At 44.6% G+C, this 20,744-nt stretch overlaps 1 protein-coding gene across 1 annotated transcript in view; it reads left to right on the forward strand.

The window, feature by feature from the left end:
- The window catches only part of LOC139240921 (beta-1,4 N-acetylgalactosaminyltransferase 1-like), a 157,709-nt gene extending 137,252 nt beyond the window's left edge, over positions 1-20,457 (forward strand). The window contains exons 9-11 of the mRNA XM_070869451.1: positions 6,546-6,686; positions 9,415-9,652; positions 12,658-20,457. Of these exons, the coding sequence (XP_070725552.1) occupies positions 6,546-6,686; positions 9,415-9,652; positions 12,658-12,875 (597 nt within the window). The 3' untranslated portion in view covers positions 12,876-20,457. The remainder of the gene's footprint in view (positions 1-6,545; positions 6,687-9,414; positions 9,653-12,657) is intronic.
- The last annotated feature ends 287 nt before the right edge of the window (positions 20,458-20,744 follow it).

The raw sequence follows: 20,744 nt of genomic DNA on the forward strand, positions 1-20,744 counted from the left end.
AAATCTGCCTGGTTCTTTTTATTATTAACCCTGCACTTGCAGTACACAATACGTCCACATCCACAGTGTGGCGCTACAAACATTACAAGCTTACAGACATTACACTTCTCCCTCCTTAATGAAGAAGCCATCATAACAAACATCATACATAACTTTCATGTTTATACATAACACAGGATATAAACTTATTTTTTTCCATATTTACAAATTTAACTTTACCACTTGTTTTCTGTTTCGAAGAGGATACCTTCGCTCTTGAACAGAACCTTCCAAACATGGTGTCGATTTCACACTCATTCGAGGCTCACCCTGAGGAATGTTTTCCTCCACGGAATTTCCTTGATTTTCATTTGAACTCACTCTAACTTCAGGCTCTTTGTTTTCCTGACTCGGACTCAGACTTTCATTCTGATTCTCTCCTGGATTTGTTTCCAGTACATTGGATTTAGGATTTTCTACTGGTATATCAAAACTATCTAATGAGTCAGAAATAATTGAATCATTCCCATCTTCAACTCCTTCCATGTCTGTAGGTAAAATATGATCAATATGAACAAACCTAACCTGTCCATTATCAAACATCTTTACCAAATATGTGCGAGGACCACATATCTTCACCACTCTTCCTGGTAACCACTTTACCCATTTATGGTGATGGTTCTTCACTCTCACCTTTTGCTTTAATTTCACACTTCTCTCTTTTACTCTACCTCTATCATGATTCTCTTTCTGTCTTAATTGTGTCTCTTTTCCCCACTACGTGATACATGAGAGATCACTGCCCCAACTCCATATGGAGAGGCATCACATGCTAGCTTAATCTCCTTAGATATGTCACAGTGAACTAACATGGTGCTCTCTACCAATTTGCTTTTACACTCCTTGAATGCTGTATCGCATTCTTTTGCCCACTTCCAATGGACCTGTTTTTTCAATAGTTCATTCAGTGGATGTAATACTGTAGCCAAATTTGGTAGGAACTTCCCATAATAGTTCAAAAGACCCAAGAATGAACGAAGTTCAGTGACATTCCTGGGAGTGAGTGCATTTCTAATTGCATCCAATTTTTCCATGGTTGGATGTAAACCATCTTTGTCTACTCTGTACCCTAAGTACTCCACTGAGTTTTTAAATAACTCACACTTACGAGCAGACACTCGTACTCTGTGCTTCTCGAGCCATTTGAAGAACTCATTCAGTATGTTATTATGAATTTGCATATTTGGTGCTGAAATGAGTATGTCATCCAAATAACATATTACCCCTTCAATACCTTGCAAAATCTGGTTCGTCACCCCTTGGAATATGGCAGGGGCGGAAGACACTCTAAACGGTAGCCTATGAAATTGATATAGGCCTAGATGAGTATTTATAGTCAAACATGACTTGGACTCCTCATCAAGGCATTCGTAAGATACAGTTTTGAGAAGATCTGACCACCTGTTAGTGTTGTGAATAAATCTTCTATATTCGGCAATGTATTGGGGACATTATCCTCTAGAACCTGGTTTACGGTTACTTTATAATCACCACACAATCTTACCTTACCATCGGACTTAGGTACAACAACAATGGGTGTAGCCCAATTACATCGATCCATCTTACAAATAATGTTCTCAGTCTCTAGTCTTTTGAGTTCTTGATCAACTTTCTCCTTGAGTGCATATGGTATGGAACGTGGCTTGCAGTAAACCGATCTAGCGTCCTTCTGTACCCTGACACTCGCCTTGAAGCCTTGGATCGGACTGCCCATTTCGCAGAACACCTTCGGATACTTCTTGATAACCTCATCCGTTGATGAAAATCTCGCTTCCATGCAGAAAATCTTACTCCAATCCAGCTTCAGTGAGCTCAACCAATTTCTTCCTAGTAAGGCAGGCTTGTCTTCTTTCACTACTATTAGAGGCAAATTCTGAAATTGATCTTTATATTTCACCGGTACGGTGATACGACCTCCTACAGGAATTTTCTCTCCCGAGTAGCCTCACAGGTCCATCTTGGATTTCTCCAGTTGGAAATCACGCAATTTGTCGAGGTACAGCGACTCCGGTACTACACTCACGGTTGCACCCGTGTCAATTTCCATTGGTATCTTGAATCCCACAACATCTATGTGGATTTTGAAGCTTTCCGAATCGCTATCTGTTAACCTCATGCTCCTGATGACGTTTAACTCTAACATCTCCTCGTCCTGTTGTTGTTCTTCCATGCTATGTAGTCTCTTGGGATTTCTACTCATAGCTTTGAACGCTGGACTCATAGCTTTAAAAACTGGATTACCCTTCAGTCGGCATGCCTTCACAAGATGCCCAGTCTTTCTGCAGAAGAAACACTCTGCCTTCACATATGAACAACTTTGAGCAATGTGTTGTCCCAGGCATCTATAGCACGACTTCGATGCTCTGTTAGAACTTCCAGTTTCTGAGACTTTGGGCCTCCACCATCTTTTACTTTGAACCTGCAGGTGATTTACCTCGGTTGACTGACGACCGTAATTATTATTTAATTCTCAGGAATATTGTTCGGCCATGCCTATCGACCTCGCTGTCTGACAAGCAATCTCAAAAGTCAAGTCATCTGTCATCAATAACTTCCTTCTGATCGCATCATTTTTCATCCCACAAACAAAACGATCCCGTAATGCTCGGTTTTGAAAGTTTCCAAAATTACAGTGCATCGATAGCTTTTTTAATGCTGATACTAATGCTGATAACACTGATACTTTCATCAGTCTTTTGATTCCGAATCCCGAAACAATAGCTTTCAGCAATTTCTAATGGTTTGGGGTTATAGTGCTGCTCCAGCTTTGCTAAAATCTCTTTAAGCGTTGTGTCCTTTGGCTCATCAGGCCCAAGCAGATTTACAAGGGTTTTGTACAATGCCGGACCTGCCACTGATAAGAAGATCGCTTTCTTACATTCCAACACAGCCCGGTTCTGGACTGCATTGTCTGGAACTTTGATTATGTTATTTGCAGTGAAATACATTTCTAGCTGATCCACATACGCTTTAAAACGTTGCTGGTTGTGTCTATATTCCCCAAAATGTCCCATTACACCTGCCATTTTAATCTATAGCTGTTCACACCGTGTGCTGTATTTTACCTCGGATTTTGTAGCTTTTTTTCCAAAGACAGAAACTTCCAAAGTCTCTCTGTCGGCTGGCTGAATCCTTCACCAACAAAATTTAAGCTTTAAATCATCTGAAAAATTCCATCTTGCTACCAAATGTGATATATTCACAGAGCATAGCACACACAGCTCCTAACATGGCAGGCAGCTCTCTCGGATGTCTCCGGAAATCTGCCTGGTTCTGTTTATTACTAACCCTGCACTTGCAGTACATAATATGTCCACATCCACATTACAAGCTTACAGACATTACACCTATGATGATGAAACTAAATAGTGGTGGGGGTGGACGGGGGTGGGGGGGGGGGGGGTGGGGGTGGAGGGGAGGTTTCAGGTGAGCGGAAATGTTAAAAGTCAAAGAGAAAGGAGAAGGCAATAGTGCAGGATAGCGATAGGGGTAATGATAACCAAAGCGTGACAGGAAGGGACAGAGCGTTTAAACATAAGAGTGTATCAGAAAGTGGGGTCAGAGTAGGGAAAAATGGTAAAAAGTCAAAATTAAAAGCTCTTTATCTGAATGCACGCAGCATTCGTAACACGATAGATGAGTTGTCAGCACAAATAGAAATAAATGGGTATGATCTGATAGCCATTACAGAGACGTGGTTGCAAGGTGACCAAGGCTGGGAACTGAATATTCAGCTGTATTTGCCATTTCGGAATGATAGGCAGAATGGAAAAGGAGGTGGGATAGCTCTGTTAATAAAGGATGAGATCAGTGCAGTAGTGAGAAATGATATTGGCTCTGAAGATCAAGATGTAGAATCAGTTTGGGAGGAAATAAGAAAAAAATAAGGGGAAGAAGTCACTGGTGGGTGTAGTCTATAGGCCCCCCAACAGTAGCTACACTGTTGGACGGAGTATAAATCAAGAAATAATGGAGGCTTGTAAGAAAGGTACAGCAATAATCATGCGGTAATTTTAATCTTCATATTGATTGGACAAATCAAATTGGCAAGGGTAGCCTTGAGGAAGAGTTCATAGAGTGTATTCAGGATGGTTTCTGAGAACAATACTTCGTGGAACCAACCAGGGAGCAGACTATTTTAGATCTTGTAATGTGTAATGAGACGGGATTAATTAATGATCTCATAGTAAAGGATCTTCTTGGGAAGAGTGATCATAGCATGGTAGAATTTCAAATTCAGTTTGAGGGTGAGAAAGCTCGGTCTCAAACTAGTGTGCTGAACTTAAATAAAGGTAATTACAAAGGTATGAAGGCAGAGTTGGCTAAAGTGGACTGGGAAAATAGATTAAAGGGTAAGACGGTAGGAAAGCAGTGGCAGACATTGAAGAAGATATTTCATAACTCTCAGCAAAGATATATTCCAATGAGAAAGAAAGACTAAGAGAAGGATGAACCATCTGTGGATAACTAAGGAAATAAAGGATGGTATAAAATTGAAAACAAAGGCATACAATATTGCGAAGAATAGTGGAAGGCCAGAGGATTGGGAAATTTTTAAAAACCAGCAAAGAACGACTATAAAAATAACAGAGAGAGAAGATAGTTTATGCGAGTAAACTAGTAAGAAATAAGAAACAGACAATAAAAGTTTCTACAGGTATATAACAAGGAAGAAAGTAGCTAAAGTAAACATTGGTCCCGTAGAGGATGAGACTGGGGGATTAATAATGGGAAACAGGGAAATGGCAGAGACTTTGAACAAATATTTTGTATTGGTCTTCACGGTAGAAGACACTAAAAGCATCCCAATAATTGATAATCAAGGGGCTATAGGGAGGGAGGAACGTAGTACAATCACTATCACTCGAGAAAAATTACTGGGCAAACTAATGGGACCAAGATGGACGTCGCCTGGACCTGATGGCCTGTATCTTAGGGTCTTAAGGGAAGTGGCTACAGAGAAAGTGGATGCATTGGTTGTAATCTACCAAATTTCCCTGGGTTCTGGAGAGGTCCCAGCGGATTGGAAAACCACAAATGTAACAACCCTATTTAAGAAAGGAGGGAGACAGAAAGCAGGAAACTATAGACCAGTTAGCCTAACATCTGTCATTAGGAAATTGCTGGAGTCCATTATTAAGGATATAGTAGCAGGACATTTAGAAAATCATAATACAGTCAAGCAGAGTCAGCATGGTTTTATGAAGGAGAAATCATGTTTGACAAAGTTGCTGCAGTTCTTTGAGGATGTAATGAGCAGGGTGGATAAGGGGGAACCAGTAGATGTCGTGTATTTGGATTTCTAGAAGGCATTTGATAAGGTGGCACATAAAAGGTTACTGCACAAGATAAGAGATCATGGGGTTGGGATATTAGCATGGATAGAGGATTGGCTAACTAACAGAAAACAGAGTCGGGATAAATGGGTCATTTTCAGGTTGGCAAACTGTAACTAATGTGGTGCCACAGGGATCAGTGCTGGGGCCTCAAGTATTTACAATCTATATTAATGACTTGGATGAAGGGGCCGAGTGTAATGTAGCCAAGTTTGCTGATGATAGAAAGATAGGTGGGAAATCAAGTTGTGAGGAGGATGCAAAGTATCTGCAAAGGGATATAGACAGGCTAAGTGAGTGGGCAAAAATTTGGTAGATGGAGGATAATGTGGGAAAATGTGAGGTTGTCCACTTTGTTCGGAAAAATAAAAAAGCAAATTATTATTTAAATGCGGAGAGATTACAAAATGCTGAGGTACAGAGGGATCTGGGGGTCCTTGTACATGAAACAGAAAAAGTTAGTATGCAGGTACAGCAAGTGATCAGGAAGGCAAATGGAATGTTGGCATTTCTTGCAAGGAGGATGGAGTATAAAAGCAGAGAAGTCCTGCTACAACTGTACAGGGTGTTGGTGAGACCACACCTGGAGTACTGCGCACAGTTTTGGTCTCCGTATTTAAGGAGGGATATACTTGCATTGGAGGCTGTTCAGAGAAGGTTCACTGGGTTGATTCCTGAGATGAAGGGGTTGTCGTATGAAGAAAGGTTGAGCAGGTTGGGCCTATACTCATTGGAGTTTAGAAGAATGAGAGGTGATCTCATTGAAACATATAAGATTCTGAGGGGGCTCGACAGGGTAGATGCAGAGAGGATGTTTCCCCTCATAGGGGAATCGAGAACTAGGGGGCATAGTTTCAGAATAAGGGGTCGCCCATTTAGAATGGAAATGAGGAAGAATTTCTTCTCTCAGAGGGTCGTGAATCTGTGGAATTCTCTACCCCAGAGAGCTGTCATTGAATATATTTAAGGTGGATAGACAGATTTTTGAATGATAAGGGAGTAAAGGGTTATGGGGAGCGGGCAGGGAAGTGGAGTTGAGGCCAAGATCAGATCAGCCATGATCTTATTGAATGGCGGAGCAGGCCAAATGGCCTACTCCTGCTCCTATTTCTTATGTTCTTATGTTGTCTGATTATTATTGCCCCAATTAATAATTGCTCATCTCCCCAGGGTTGGTTTGCCGGGCGGAACTTGGCTGTCTCCCAGGTTAAAACAAAATATCTCCTCTGGGTTGACGATGACTTCATCTTCGCTGCAGACACCAAGTTGGAGAAGATGGTGGACATCCTGGAGAAAACAACTCTGGATTTGGTGAGCTCACTGTCCTGTGTGAAACGTTAGGCGTGGTAGGGGAGATCTTTGCCTTCGACACCTCTCAAATTAATAGAAAATCGGGGGGGGGGGGCAGAGGGCATTGCTATTTCTCAAAGCAAAAAATCTACCGAAGCATAAACGGTTGTGCAAGTCCAACAGTCCCACCAGATACTGATACCATCGCACCAAATTTTGATACTATGACGAGTGATTGAACCATTTCTGTGTCAGCCGTGGCTCATTGGGTTGCATTTCTCGCCTATGAGTCAGAAGGTTGTGGGTTCAAGCCCCACTCCAGGGACTTGAGCACAAATTCCAGGCTGACACTCCCAGTGCAGTGCTGAGGGAGTGCTGCACTGTTGGAGGTGCCATCTTTCGGATGAGACGTTAAACTGAGGCCCCGTCTGCCCTCTCAAGTGGACATAAAAGATTCCATGGTACTATTTTGAAGATGTTCTGGCCAATATTTATCTTTCAACTAGCTAACATGAGTTTCACCCTCTTTGTCTCTTGGATTTTTCTGCTGTCATCCAGCTGGGTGGGACTGCACTCGCCTGGTTCCATTCTTATCTATCCAGTCGCAGCCAGAGAATCACCAGCAATGGCTTTTCTTCTCGCTCCAGCATCGTTACCTCTGGTGTCCACCAAGGATCTATCCTTGGCCCCATCCTATTTTTCATCTACATGCTGCCTCTCTGTGACATCATCTGAAAACACGTCGTCAGTTTCCACATGTACGTTGATAGCACTCAGCTCTATCTCACCACCACCTCACCATCTCTCGACCCCTACACCCTCTCTAATTCATCAGACTGCTTGTCCAACATCCAGTACTCGATGAGCAAAAATTTCTTCCCAACTAAGTATTGGAAGACCGAAGCCATTGACTTCAGTCCCTGTCACAAACCCTGTTCCCTAGCCACCGACTCTGTTGCCCTGCCTGGCAACTGACTGAGGTTGTACCAGACCATTTGTATTTGATCCCGAGATCAGCTTCACACCACATATCCGCTCCACCACCAAGACCTCTTACTTCCACCTCCTTAACATCGCCTGTCTCCGCCCCTACCCCAGTTCACCCATTGCTGAAACCTCATCTGTGCCCTTGTTACCTCCTGACTCAACTATTCCAATACTCTCCTGGCCGGCCTCCCATCTTCCACCTTCTGTAAACTTCAGCCCATCCAAAACTCTGTTGCCTGTATCTTAACTCGCACCAAGTCCCGTTCACCCACCATCGCTGTGCTCGCTGACCTACACTAGCTCTCGGTCCAGCAACATTTAAAATTTCAAATGCTCATCATTGTTTTCAAATCCCTCCATGGCCTCGCCACTCCCTGTCTCTGCAACCTCCTCCAGCCCTACAACCGGCGATAACTCCTCCAATTCTGACCTCTTGTGCATCCCGCGATTTCCTTCGCCCTTCGAGGAGCGGCCGTGCCTTCAGCTGTCTAAGGCCTGAATTCGAAAATTCCCTCCCTAATCCTCTCTAGTTCTCTCTTCACTTTTTAAGATGCTCCTTAAAACCTACCTCTTTGACCCAGTTTTTGGTCACCTGTCCTGATACCTCCTTATGTGGCTCGGTGTCAAGTGCTGTTTGATAACGCTCCTGTGAAGCGCCTTAGGACGTTTTACTACGTTAAAGGTGCTATATAAATTCAAGTTGTTGTTGTTATCCAACAAGTTGTGACTGCTATCCAACGCCAACATGGTTGACTCTTAAGTGCCCTGTGAAGTGGGCTGGCAAGGCACTGAGTTGTATCAAGCCGCTACCAGCGGTTTAAGAAAAAGGCCCTGCACCACCTTCTCAGGGCAATGTGGGATGGGCAATAAATGCCGGCCTTATTTTAAGAAGTTGATTTAACCCTTTTAATTCTCCCAGATGTAGTGCATCCTTTCAGGGCTACTATCCAATTTGGGGAGCTCAGGTTCCATCGCTTGGTGAGGTGCATGTCAGGAGGGAGTCTGTACTTTGATTGTCCTCATTTCAAACACCACTTCTATTGGCTAATTATGCTTATGTGCTGATAGCAAATCAACACAAAAAAATACCATCTTACCTGCCACACAATGGGGTGGACATTCGCTTGCGCCTCAGCAGGTGCGTTAACCCGGGCGGGGCGGTAAATTTTGCACCGGGAAATGGTTTGTGTCTCCAGCCGCAAAATTCACCAGCTGGGCCCGGAGTGTGGGGCGGAGCGCTAAGTGAGGCGCTCCGCACCTCTCTCAGGGCGCTAGGACGGCTGAGCGAACCCCGAGCGAAACAGCCGGCCTCGGAGCGCCTGAAGAGAGGCTTCCCTCGGGAAGAAAAATCCGAGAAAAACACCAAAAACATCCCCAATACTTCACCGACGCCATCTGCACATGAATCGCGAAAATAAAAAAATAAAAACCAACCACACTTTACCTGAGTCCGACATTCCTTCCCTCACTGCGGCCGCTACAGCTCGGACTGCCCGCTTTCCCAAGTGGTCCACTAGGGGGCGCTGCAGATCGGGCGCGAACCAAATATCGAGCCGGTGTCGTAACCGGGGGCCGTTGCACACCGGCTCGCCTCTCCCGGGCGGTACTGCTCCGCGCTCCCGCACCGAATGTCCCGGCGGGGCGCAGGAAGCTGGCCGCACGCCCGGAAAAGCTCGCCGCCGCCATTACCATCCCTCCGGGGCGCAAACAGAGATGGCAATGGACTAAAAATCCAGCCCATTGTTTTTCCGTTCCATTCTAGGTTGGAGGCTCAGTGAGAGAGATAACTTCTTATTCAGCCACATTTCGACACAAGCTGAGTGTGGAGTCAGGCGGAATGGATGGAGACTGCTTGAACATCCAGAAGGGATACTACCATGAAGTGGAAGGCTTCCCTGACTGTGTCATCACAGATGCCACCATCAACTTCTTTATGGCCCGAACGGAAAAGATGCAGCAAGTGGGATTTGATCCTCATATCGCAAGGCAGGGGCACTTAGGTGAGCGAATGACGGGTTATCTTTTAGGGGCACGGTGGTGCGCCATTAAAATCAGGACATGTGGGTGAGAACATAGTAAGTAAAAACAGGAAGTGCTGGCAAAAACACCTCAGGTTAGAAACTCGTCTGAGCTCATTTTCGGGCCCAGACTCGTGGTGCGAGAGCAGCTTATGCCCAGACAGAGGGGCACGAGGACACTCTGAAAGTAGGCCTCGGGCCCCCGTCAACATCTTCGGCTGAACTCTGGCATTTGCCCAGCAAGTCAGTCAGCATCTGCAAAGGCTAGTTCACAGTCCGCGTGCGCGCCCTTCATCACAACCGAAGGCCGCAAGGTTAATAAGCAGGTGTTGTTAGTAAGGTTGGAAAAAAAAAACAGAAAGGAAAAGAGGGCAAGGATGAACTGGCACGGAGAGGCGGTAAATGGGTTTGAATGTGCAACGAGTCGAGGGTCAACAGATGTGGGAACGACCCACACCACACAAAAAGGTGAGGTGGGAAGAGGCGGAAAAGGTTGCGAATTTGAGATTGAGCATAAAATGTGGGCAAAGGGCAGCCAGCGTGCGGGCCAATGCCATTGGTTGAGAACCCCACCAGCTGCGTTCAGGTGAAAGGTCAACCAGGCCTCTCCCTCCCTCCAGTACTGATAAACCCAAGCACGGTGTCAGCCGTGGCTCAGTGGGTAGCACGCTCACCTCTGAGGTAGAAGGTCGTCAGTTCCAGTCTCCACCCTGAGCTGTGCCCACAAAATCCAGGCTGACACTCCCAGTGCAGTGCTGAGGGAATGCTGCACTGTCAGAGGTGCCGTCTTTCAGATGAGACGTTAAACTGAAGCCCCGTCTGGCCTCTCGGGTGGACGTAAAAGATCCCACGGCACTATTTCGAAGAAGAACAGGGGAGTTCTCCCCGGTGTCCTGGCTGCAAGACAGAAAGCAGAGAGTAGGGGTAAAGGGTAGCTAGCTATTCACAGTGGCAGAAGGTGTGTAGTGGCGTACCACAAGGATCGGTGCTGGGACCACTGTTGTTCACAATTTACATTAATGATTTTGACTTTGGAATCAAAAACACGATTTCTAAATTTGTGGATGATGCCAAATTGGGGGGACAGTCAACACTGAGGAGGACTGCAACAAATTACAGGAGGACATTAATAAACTTGCAGAATGGGCATATAACTGGCAAATGAAGTTCAACACAGATAAATGTGAGGTAGTACATTTTGGTAGGAAAAATAGGGAGGTCACTTATTACTTGGAGAGTGCGAGTCTGGGTGGGGTAGAGGAACAAAGGGATCTCGGAGTACAAATACACACAGGTTAGCAAGGTCATAAGAAAGCAAACCAAGCACTAGGGTTTATTTCTAGAGGTATAGAATAGAAAAGTAGGGAAGTTCTGGTAAACCACTATCGAACCTTGGTTAGACCACACTTGGAGCACTGCATACAGTTCTGGTCGCCATATTATAAAAAGGATACAGAGGCACTGGAGAGGGTGCAGAGAAGATTTACAAGGATGATACCAGAAATGCGAGGGTATATGTATCAGGAAAGGATGAACAGGCTGGGTCTCTTTTTTTCTTGAAAAGAGACGGCTGAGGGGTGACCTAATCGAGGTCTTTAAAATCATGAAAGGTTTTGATAGAGTGGATACAGAGAGAGTGTTTCCACTTGTGGGGAAGAGCATAACTAGAGGCCATCAATGTAAGATAGTCACCAAGAAATCCAATACGGAATTCAGGAGAAACTTCTTTACCCAGAGAGTGGTGAGAATGTGGAACTCGCTGCCACAGGGAGTGGTTGAAGCGAATAGTATCGATGTATTTAAGGGGAGGCTAGACAAGTATATGAGGGAGAAGGGAATAGAGGGTAATGCTGATAGAGTTAGATGAGGAAAGACGGGAGGAGGCTCGAGTGGAGCATAAACACCGGCATGGACTGGTTGGGCCGAATGGCCTGTTTCTGTGCCGTATATTCTATATAATATTTATCCCTCAAGCAACATCACTAAGTTAGATGATCTGGTCATTATCACATTACTGTTTGTGGGAGTTTGTTGTGTGTAAATTTGCTGGAGTGTTTTCCCACACTACAATTGTGACTGCACTTCAAAAGTACTTAATTGGCTGTAAAGCGCTTTGGGACATCCTGAGGACGTGAAAGGCGCTATATAAATGCAAGTTTGTTCTTTTTCATATACCCCTGCTGTCAAGACAATGGTATGAAGTTACTAAAGTCAATGTTGAGACCACAGGGCTGCTGAGTATCCAGGAGAAGGATGAGATGCTCTTCCTGAAGCCTGCATTGGTATTCATTGGAACAGTAGAGGAGGCCAACTTTGGAGAGATTAGAGTAGGAATTCAGAGGGGGAGGTAAAGTGGTGAGCCTCAGGGAGGGCAGGGCCTCACTTGTAGACAGAGCAGAGATGTTCAGCAAAGTGACCAAAGTTTGGTCTTTCCAATGTACAGGAGAGTCCACTTTGAGTACTGAATACAGTAAACTAGATTAGAGGAAATCATGGAAGGAGTGTTTGGGGCTCTGGGCTGTGGTGTGGAAGGGGTAGGTGTTGCATCTGCTGTGGTTTCACAGGATGGTGCCAAGGGAAGGGAAGCTGAAAGTATGGGTGGTGGAACAGGAAACCAGGGTATAGCGGAAGGAATGGACCCTCTAGAAAGTGAAGGGGGGGGGGTGGGGGCGCGGTGAGGGGTGGGGGGGAAATGTACTCGGTAGTGGGCTCACGTTCCATGTGATGGAAATGGTGCAAGATGATTTGGTGAAAGTAGTGCCTGGTGGGATGGAAGGTGACAACAAGGGCGACAATGACAGGAGTGGAGGCAGGCAATGCTACGGATGTGGAAGTAGGCGGTCTTTGTGATGGAGATAACACAAGGCCGGAAGCTTAGCTCAGGGCCCAATGTGAACAGACTGGTTCAAACTGAGACAGTGGATGAGAGAACGATTCGGGCCATGGCTTGTCTGTCCAACTGCATTGACTCTTCTCTTCCGCTGCAGAATTTTTCATTGATGGTTTGGGCCTTCTCCATGTTGGCTCCTGCAGTGATGTCAAGGTAGACCACGCCTCCAAAATCAAGATGCCTTGGACGAAGAAAAGCGAAAGTGAAAAAACGTACGCACAATTCCGTTACGTTCAACCATCGGAGGAAGATGCCAACTTGCAGGACAAACTGTTATATTTCAAAAACCGGTTTAAATGCATCAGGCACAGCTGAGATTATGTTTAGACTGTTTTAAAATTCAACTTACTTGAAAACACAGGTATGCAAGTGCAAGTTTAACTCCAACTGTTTTGTCTCAGTTCTTCTCAAAAACTTCTGCCCTAGATTCTGAAATCACTCTTTCACAGAACCTCAAGATCACGGCACTCCCCACTTCTTCTTGTCATCACCAAACCAGTGCTTCTTGATTGATCTTGTCTTCTCTCCTGCTGTTTTCCAACTTGGCGGCATTTTGCAACATGGCCCCTGGCCCCTTGACTTAAACTCCTCAGTTTAAAAAAACAAAGCCTAGTTACCTGTTTGACAGACTTTGATTGGAATCGTATTGTGTTCCTTTTTGGGTCTGTGTTGATTTTGATAACAGTCATATTTGGGCAGTTTGCAATATGAGAACATATGAACATAAGAATTAGGAGCAGGAGTAGGCCGTATGGCCCCTCAAGCCTGTTCTGCTATTCAATAAGTTCATGGCTGATCTTTGACCTCAACTCCACTTTCCCGCCCGATCCCCATATCCCTTGATTCCCCTAGACTCCAAAAATCTATCGATCTCAGCCTTGAATATACTCAGAGACTCAGCATCCACAGGGTAAGGAATTCCAAAGATTGACCACCAGCCTCTGAGTGAAGAAATTTCTCCTCATCTCAGTCTTGAAAGGCCGACCCCTTATCCTGAGACTGTGCCCCCTGGTTCTAGACACTCCAGCCAGAGGAAACATCCTCCCTGCATCTACCCTGTCAATCCCCCTCAGAATGCTGTATATTTCAATGAGATTACCTCTCAATCTTCTAAACTCCAGAGAGTATAGGCCCATTCTACACAATCTCTCATCATAGGACAACCCTCTCATCCCAGGAATCAATGTAGTGAACCTTCGTTGCACCGCCTCTAAGACACGTATATCCTTCCTTAGATAAGGAGACCAAAACTGTGCACAGTACTCCAGCTGTGGTCTCACCAAAGCCCTGTACAATTGTAGTAAGACTTCCTTAATCTTGTACTCTAATCCCTTTGCAATAAAGGCCAACATACCATTTGCCTTCACAATTGCTTGCTGTACCTGCACGCTAACTTTGTGATTTCTGTACAAGGACACCTAAATCTCTCTGAACATCAACATTTAATAGTTTCTCACCATTTACAACAATACCACATTATACTCCATCTGCCACCTTGTTGCCCACTCACTTAACCCGTCTATATCCCTTTGCAGGCTCTTTGCGTCCTCCTCACATCTTACTTTTCAACCTAGCTTTGTATCGTCAGCAAACTTGGATGCATTGCACTCGGTCCCTTCACCGAAGTCATCAATACAGATTGTAAATAGCTGAGGCCCAAGGACTGATCCTTGTGGCACTCCACTAGTTACAGCCTGCCAATCTGAAAATGACCCATTTATCCCTACTCTCTGTTTTCTGTCTTTTAACCATTAAACCCCATGAGCCAAATTTGTGGATGACACTGAGTTGGGTGGCAGTGTGAGCTGCGAGGAGGATGCTATGAGGCTGCAGAGTGACTTGGATAGGTGAGTGGGCAAATGCATGGCAGATGAAGTATAATGTGGATAAATGTGAGGTTATCCACTTTGGTGGTAAAAACAGAGAGACAGACTATTATCTGAATGGTGACAGATTAGGAAAAGGGGAGGTGCAACGAGACCTGGGTGTCATGGTACATCAGTCATTGAAGGTTGGCATGCAGGTACAGCAGGCGGTTAAGAAAGCAAATGGCATGTTGGCCTTCATAGCGAGGGGATTTGAGAACAGGGGCAGGGAGGTGTTGCTACAGTTGTACAGGGCCTTGGTGAGGCCACACCTGGAGTATTGTGTACAGTTTTGGTCTCCTAACTTGAGGAAGGACATTCTTGCTATTGAGGGAGTGCAGCGAAGATTCACCAGACTGATTCCCAGGATGGTGGGACTGACCTATCAAGAAAGACTGGATCAACTGGGCTTGTATTCACTGGAGTTCAGAAGAATGAGAGGGGATCTCATAGAAACATTTAAAACTTTGACGGGTTTAGACAGGTTAGATGCAGGAAGAATGTTCCCAATGTTGGGGAAGTCCAGTCACAGTCTAAGGATAAGGGGTAAGCCATTTAGGACCGAGATGAGGAGAAACTTCTTCACCCAGAGAGTGGTGAACCTGTGGAATTCTCTACCACAGAAAGTTGTTGAGGCCAATTCACTAAATATATTCAAAAAGGAGTTAGATGTCGTCCTTACCACTAAGGGGATCAAGGGGTATGGCGAGAAAGCAGGAATGGGGTATTGAAGTTGCATGTTCAGCCATGACCTCATTGAATGGCGGTGCAGGCTCGAAGGGCCGAATGGCCTACTCCTGCACCTATTTTCTATGTTTCTATGTTTCTATGTTTCTATGAGCCCTGATCTTGTGTAATAACCTTTTATGTGGCACCTTATCGAATGCCTTTTGGAAATCCAAATATACTACATCCACTGATTCCCTTTTATCTACCCTGCTAGTTACATCCTCAAAAAACTCTAATAAATTTGTCAAACATGATTTCACTTTCATAAAACCATGTTGACTCTCCCTAATCATGTTATGATTTTCTCAGTGCCCTGATACCACTTCCTTAACATTGCATTCCAGTATTTTCCTGACGACCAAAGTCAGGCTAACTGGCCTGTAGTTCCCTGTTTTCCCTCTCCCTCCTTTCTTGAATAGCGGGGTTACATTAGCTACCTTCCAATTCGCTGGGACTTGTTCCTGAATCGAGGGAATTTTGGAAGATCAAAACCAATGCAGCCACCATCTCTTGTAAGGGGTGGTCTCTATGAAGGGGTCAGGTTCACTGCTGACCAACTTGAACGGTTCGAATCGCTCCCACTCTCTTGGGTTCTCGACTCTGGATTTATTTGGGGAATGTGCAAAGGACACTAGTTTGATGCAAAAGAACTTTGTTTTTATTACAGTCAAGAATTTACAAACTTATAATGACTCTAATAAGAAAGTACAATATCAAACTTATTCAAACTTATTAAAGAACGATACCTTACACACTCAGAGGGGGTTACAATCGCTATATAATGACTCTAATAGAGAACAACACATTACATTCAAAGGGGATTCCAGTAGAATTACACCTCCCACCTCCCAATACCTAATCCTAGCTAGGTTAGACTCCAGGGCAGGCAGGGACTATGCTTACCAATCCTTTTGACAGTTAATGGTAGATTGGGGTTCGCTGAATGTGGTAGGGTCTGCTTGCCGTACCCCGAACGTCGGAGAAGACTTCTTGCTGCGCAATCTTCAGTTGGGTTGAGTCCGCTGATGCGGTAAGGCGTGTTTTGGATCTGTGGGGTAAGTACCCGTTTTCTTTGGTTAGAAATAGGTTTCTACAGTCTTTTAGGTAATGTTTTACCCGCTGGTAGGCCAGGATTAGATTGTAGAGTGGAAACTTTTCGATTCTTCGGTTTTTCCCCGTTGGAGTTTTGTTTCGAGTTTGGTCGATCGCGGTGGTTTTCCGTTGATACCACGTTGGTTGTGGTCGGTTGCTGCCGCGATGGTGATGTTCTTCCTTCCTTCAGGACTTCAGGACTTCGAGGCTGGAGAAGTTAGTTTACAACTGTCGCGTTGGTTTCTCTCCTGGTCTTGATGACACCAGCGTAGTGTGGTACTAGTCTGTCAGTCATACCCTCTGTTGGAACAGGGGGCCAGTTATATGATTTCAGTGGTTCTAATCTTGGCGCCAAATCTGTTCAGAATTCTTTGCTTAAATTTGGCGGGTTTGGTTCTTCTTTGTAATATTTTGGCGGGCTTGTTAAAAGTTGATATGTTTTGGGTGGGTTGATGTTCGAAAACTGTTTTCTGATGGAAATATTAGTTTGGTACTTGCAATGTATTTTTGTGCTTAGTTTTTCGCATACAGGCTGGATTGGGCCTCTTTGTGATGTATATGCTGAAATAGTTTTCCAGACCCATGTTGAGCAGCTCTCTCTGGGTGATTTTGTAATGTTAATGTCTCTTGTGGAGAAGGATTCTTGAATACCCATTTCTCCAGCCAAGTTAACTTAGTCCTCGCACCCAGGTAGTCTCACTGATCAGGTTGTTTCCTGTTAGTTCTTTTAGGTTCACCCACAGCCTTGAATTTGTCTTTTAAAATCCAAAATTCGATTAAAATTTGTAGTTTCTTCCATAAGCATTTTAGGGTTCCAAACCTTTTGGTAGATAGTCCCAAATTAAATTTCCTTTCAAATGAGCCCAAACACAGCCGGGATTCTTGTGAACTTTGCACCCCTTCACTCTGCAGCCACCTCTTTTAGAACTTGTGTCATCAGCCATGATCTTATTGAATGGCGGAGCAGGCTCGAGGGGCCAAATAGCCTACTCCTGCTCCTATTTCTTATGTTCTTATATTCTTACACTATTCCATTAATATTCGGCACCTTAATCTTAATTTGAACACTTCCCCGATGTATCAGTGTGATATTTTAATCGTCCCTAAATGTGGAAACCCGCAATTAAGAACTTCAATTTGTGAGTACCTTTATTATGAGCAATGATGATGCTGTCAAAACCCAGGTCATTGAGCTCCCTGCTAGTCAGTGGGGAGAGGTGACGTTAATAACATTAGCTTGAGCTGGATTTAAATGGAGGTGATGTTAAAGTTATTGTAGCCAACTATGTCACCCAGTCCCATGATAATTAATGTCTAAAAGTAGTGTGATTCCAAGTATATTTTAAGGGTACAAAATAATTAGAAAAAGTGCAGCTTTGCCTTGGGGCTATTCTTGGAAGCGCAGGAAGAATGGAATGGGATTTATATCAGTACGCAAGGCCTGATGTCATAATGATGTGTCCTACATAAACCGATAAAACAAATGTAAAAAAATAACCATCAGCAGGAATGCAGTTCAGCACTGGTCGCCATTTAACTCTTACATTACCTCAGAGCTACCAAGGGCTGATGAGCCACAAGGCAAGGTTACGAGTAGTTATTTTATTTTGCTACTGCAACTGGTCATCACTAACAACACGGTGCAAAAACCTGGTTTCAGAATTAAAACACAGCACTAGCTGAGTGCCACTTAATATGAAGTTCAGAACTTGGTTTCCAGAGTTATCATAGTCTTAGGAGTCAGCTATGGCTCAGTGGGTAGCACTCTCATCTCTGAGTCAGAAGGTTGTGGGTTCAAGTCCCATTCCAGTAGGGATAATGGGTAGGTACTCAAATTGGTGGGATGTGACTAGTGGTGTCCTGCAGGGATCTGTGTTGGGGCCTCAACTATTCACAGTATTTATTAATGACTTAGATGATGGCATGGAAAGTCAAATATCCAAATTTTATGATGACACAAAGATAGGCGGCATTGTAGGCAGTGTAGATAGACGCATAAAATGACAAAGGGATATCGACAGATTACGTGACCGGGCAAAACTGTGGCAAATGGATTTCAATGTAGGCAAATGTGAGGTCACCCACTTTGGTCCTAAAAAGGATAGAACAGGGTACTTTATAAATGGTGAAAGGCTAAAAACAGTGGGGGTCCAGAGAGACTTGGGGGTTCAGGTACATAGATCATTAAAGTAGTGTGGTTCCGAGTATATTTTAAGGGTACAAAATAATTAGAAAAAGTGCAGCTTTGCCTTGGGGCTGTTCTTGGAAGCGCAGGAAGAATGGAATGGGATTTATATCAGTACGCAAGGCCTGATATCATAATGATGTGTCCTACATAAACCGATAAAACAAATGTAAAAAAATAACCATCAGCAGGAATGCAGTTCAGCACTGGTCGCCATTTAACTCTTACATCTTCTGGACAGGTACAGAAAATAATCAAGAAGGCCAATGGGATGCTGGCCTTTATATCCAGAGGACTAGAATACAAGGGGGTGGAAGTTATGCTGCAGCTGTGCAAAGCCCTGGTTAGACCACACCTGGAGCACTGTGAGCAGTTCTGGGCACCACACCTTAGGCAGGATATATTGGTCTTGGAGGGAGTGCAGGGTAGGTTTGCCTGGACTTCAAGGGTTAAGTTATATGGAGAGATTACACAAATTAGGGTTGTAATCCCAGGAACTTAGAAGGGTAAGGGGTGACCTGATGGAAGTTTTCAGGATATTAAGGGGAACAGATAGGGTAGATAGAGAGAAACGATTCCCGCTGGTTAGGGGGTCTAGGACTAGGGGGCAGAGTCTAAACATTAGAGCCAGACCTTTCAGGAGTAAAATCAGGAACTACTTCTACACACAAAGGGTGGTAGAAGTTTGGAACTCTCTTCTAGATGCTAGATCAATTGTTAATTTTAAATCGGAGATTGATAGCTTTCTGTTAACCAAAGGTATTCAGGGATATGGGCCAAAGACAGGTATATGGAGTTAGGTCGCAGATCAGCCATGATCTCATTGAATGGCGGAGCAGGCTCGAGGGGCTGAATGGCTTCATCCTGTTCCTATGGTAACAGGCTCGAGGGGCTGAATGGCCTCCTCCTGCTCCTGTATTGCTATGTTCCAGAGACTTGAGCACAAAAACCTAGGCTGACACTCCAGTGCAGTATTGAGGGAGTGCGGCAATGTCGGAGGTGCCCTATTTCAGATGAGATGTTAAACTGAGGCCCTGTCTACCTTGCCCTGGAAGGAGCAGTCCTGCTTCTCCTGGCTCCACACTCAAGTAAGTCACTTAATGTTTGTGTTGCGGGCAATCCCTAGGGCTGGTTCCCCAGTGATGGCGCTGATTGTCTCAGGGGAAAACAATCCTGCAATGGGGGCCTCAAGCAGGCCCTTTATTTGCATACGCAAGGGGCTTAACGCCTGTGTCAGGCATGAGTAAATGACACCTCTTGTCCTCACCCAATATGGGGGGGCGACTCACTCCTGGGTGGAGATGTGCGCACGCTTCCTACTTGCCTTTCTGGGGCCTTAGTAGTCCAGGTTACGCCCGAAAAATGGGCAGACTAATTTCTAGTCGATGAAAGGCTAGGTTGATACTATAATGGAATATCACTTTAACGCTACTGGCACTCGGGAATTCAGTTTGGAGGAACTATCTGACCTCCCTGCAATTGAAGGTAGATAGGGCAGTTGCTTTCAGAAGTGACAAGGCATTCTGGAGAGCCTGCATTCAGCTGCTTACCACAGTGCCCTGTTATGGCCCTATAAACGGTCAGCACAAGTCCGAGGAGCTACATGGGCTTGTGCAAAGCCATTTTGGAATAGGAGGTCTTTAGTTTTTCAGAGTTCCGAGTACGTCAGGTTAAAATGGATGCTGCTTTTCCTTTTTATGCACAAAATGGAAGACAGAGGCACTCCATCTGTATGAACCAGGCATGGCTGCTGCCCACAAGGTCACTGACAATGGAGCTTCCCCTCGGTGGCTGAGACAGGGGGATAGAAATTTGTCTCGGGCGGTATGGGATTGTCCGCCCGTTATACGCAGCGCCTGATACTCGTTCCATTGACTGCCTTGATGTTTAATATAGTAATGTGTGCAGCTTGACCAAGGAACTACAGTGGGCAAGGCGTGAAAGTAAGCCAAGGGAAAATGTATTTTGATTGGAAATAAATTAAGATAAAGAAGCTTTATGTGTAAAGAGTGCATTGTAAACTGTAAGGAATGTAATAAATTTAATAATTGAATCTCAGATGATTTTGTTTAACTTATTCGCATTCCCTGTAATAATCTTTGCAGTGTTTGTAATAACAACAACAACTTGCATTAACATAGCACCTTTAATGCAGTAAAACATCCCAAGACACTTCACAGGAACGTTATCAAACAACAATTGACAATTTTGCTCGAATATATATAATAATGTGCTCTTAAAAGGCTATTTTTAACGCTTGCAAACCGATTCTGTCCTTTATTGCTTCTATATACAGTACTCTCAGTCAATGTT

The sequence above is a fragment of the Pristiophorus japonicus genome, chromosome X, assembly GCF_044704955.1.
Source record: "Pristiophorus japonicus isolate sPriJap1 chromosome X, sPriJap1.hap1, whole genome shotgun sequence".
NCBI lineage: Eukaryota > Metazoa > Chordata > Chondrichthyes > Pristiophoridae > Pristiophorus > Pristiophorus japonicus.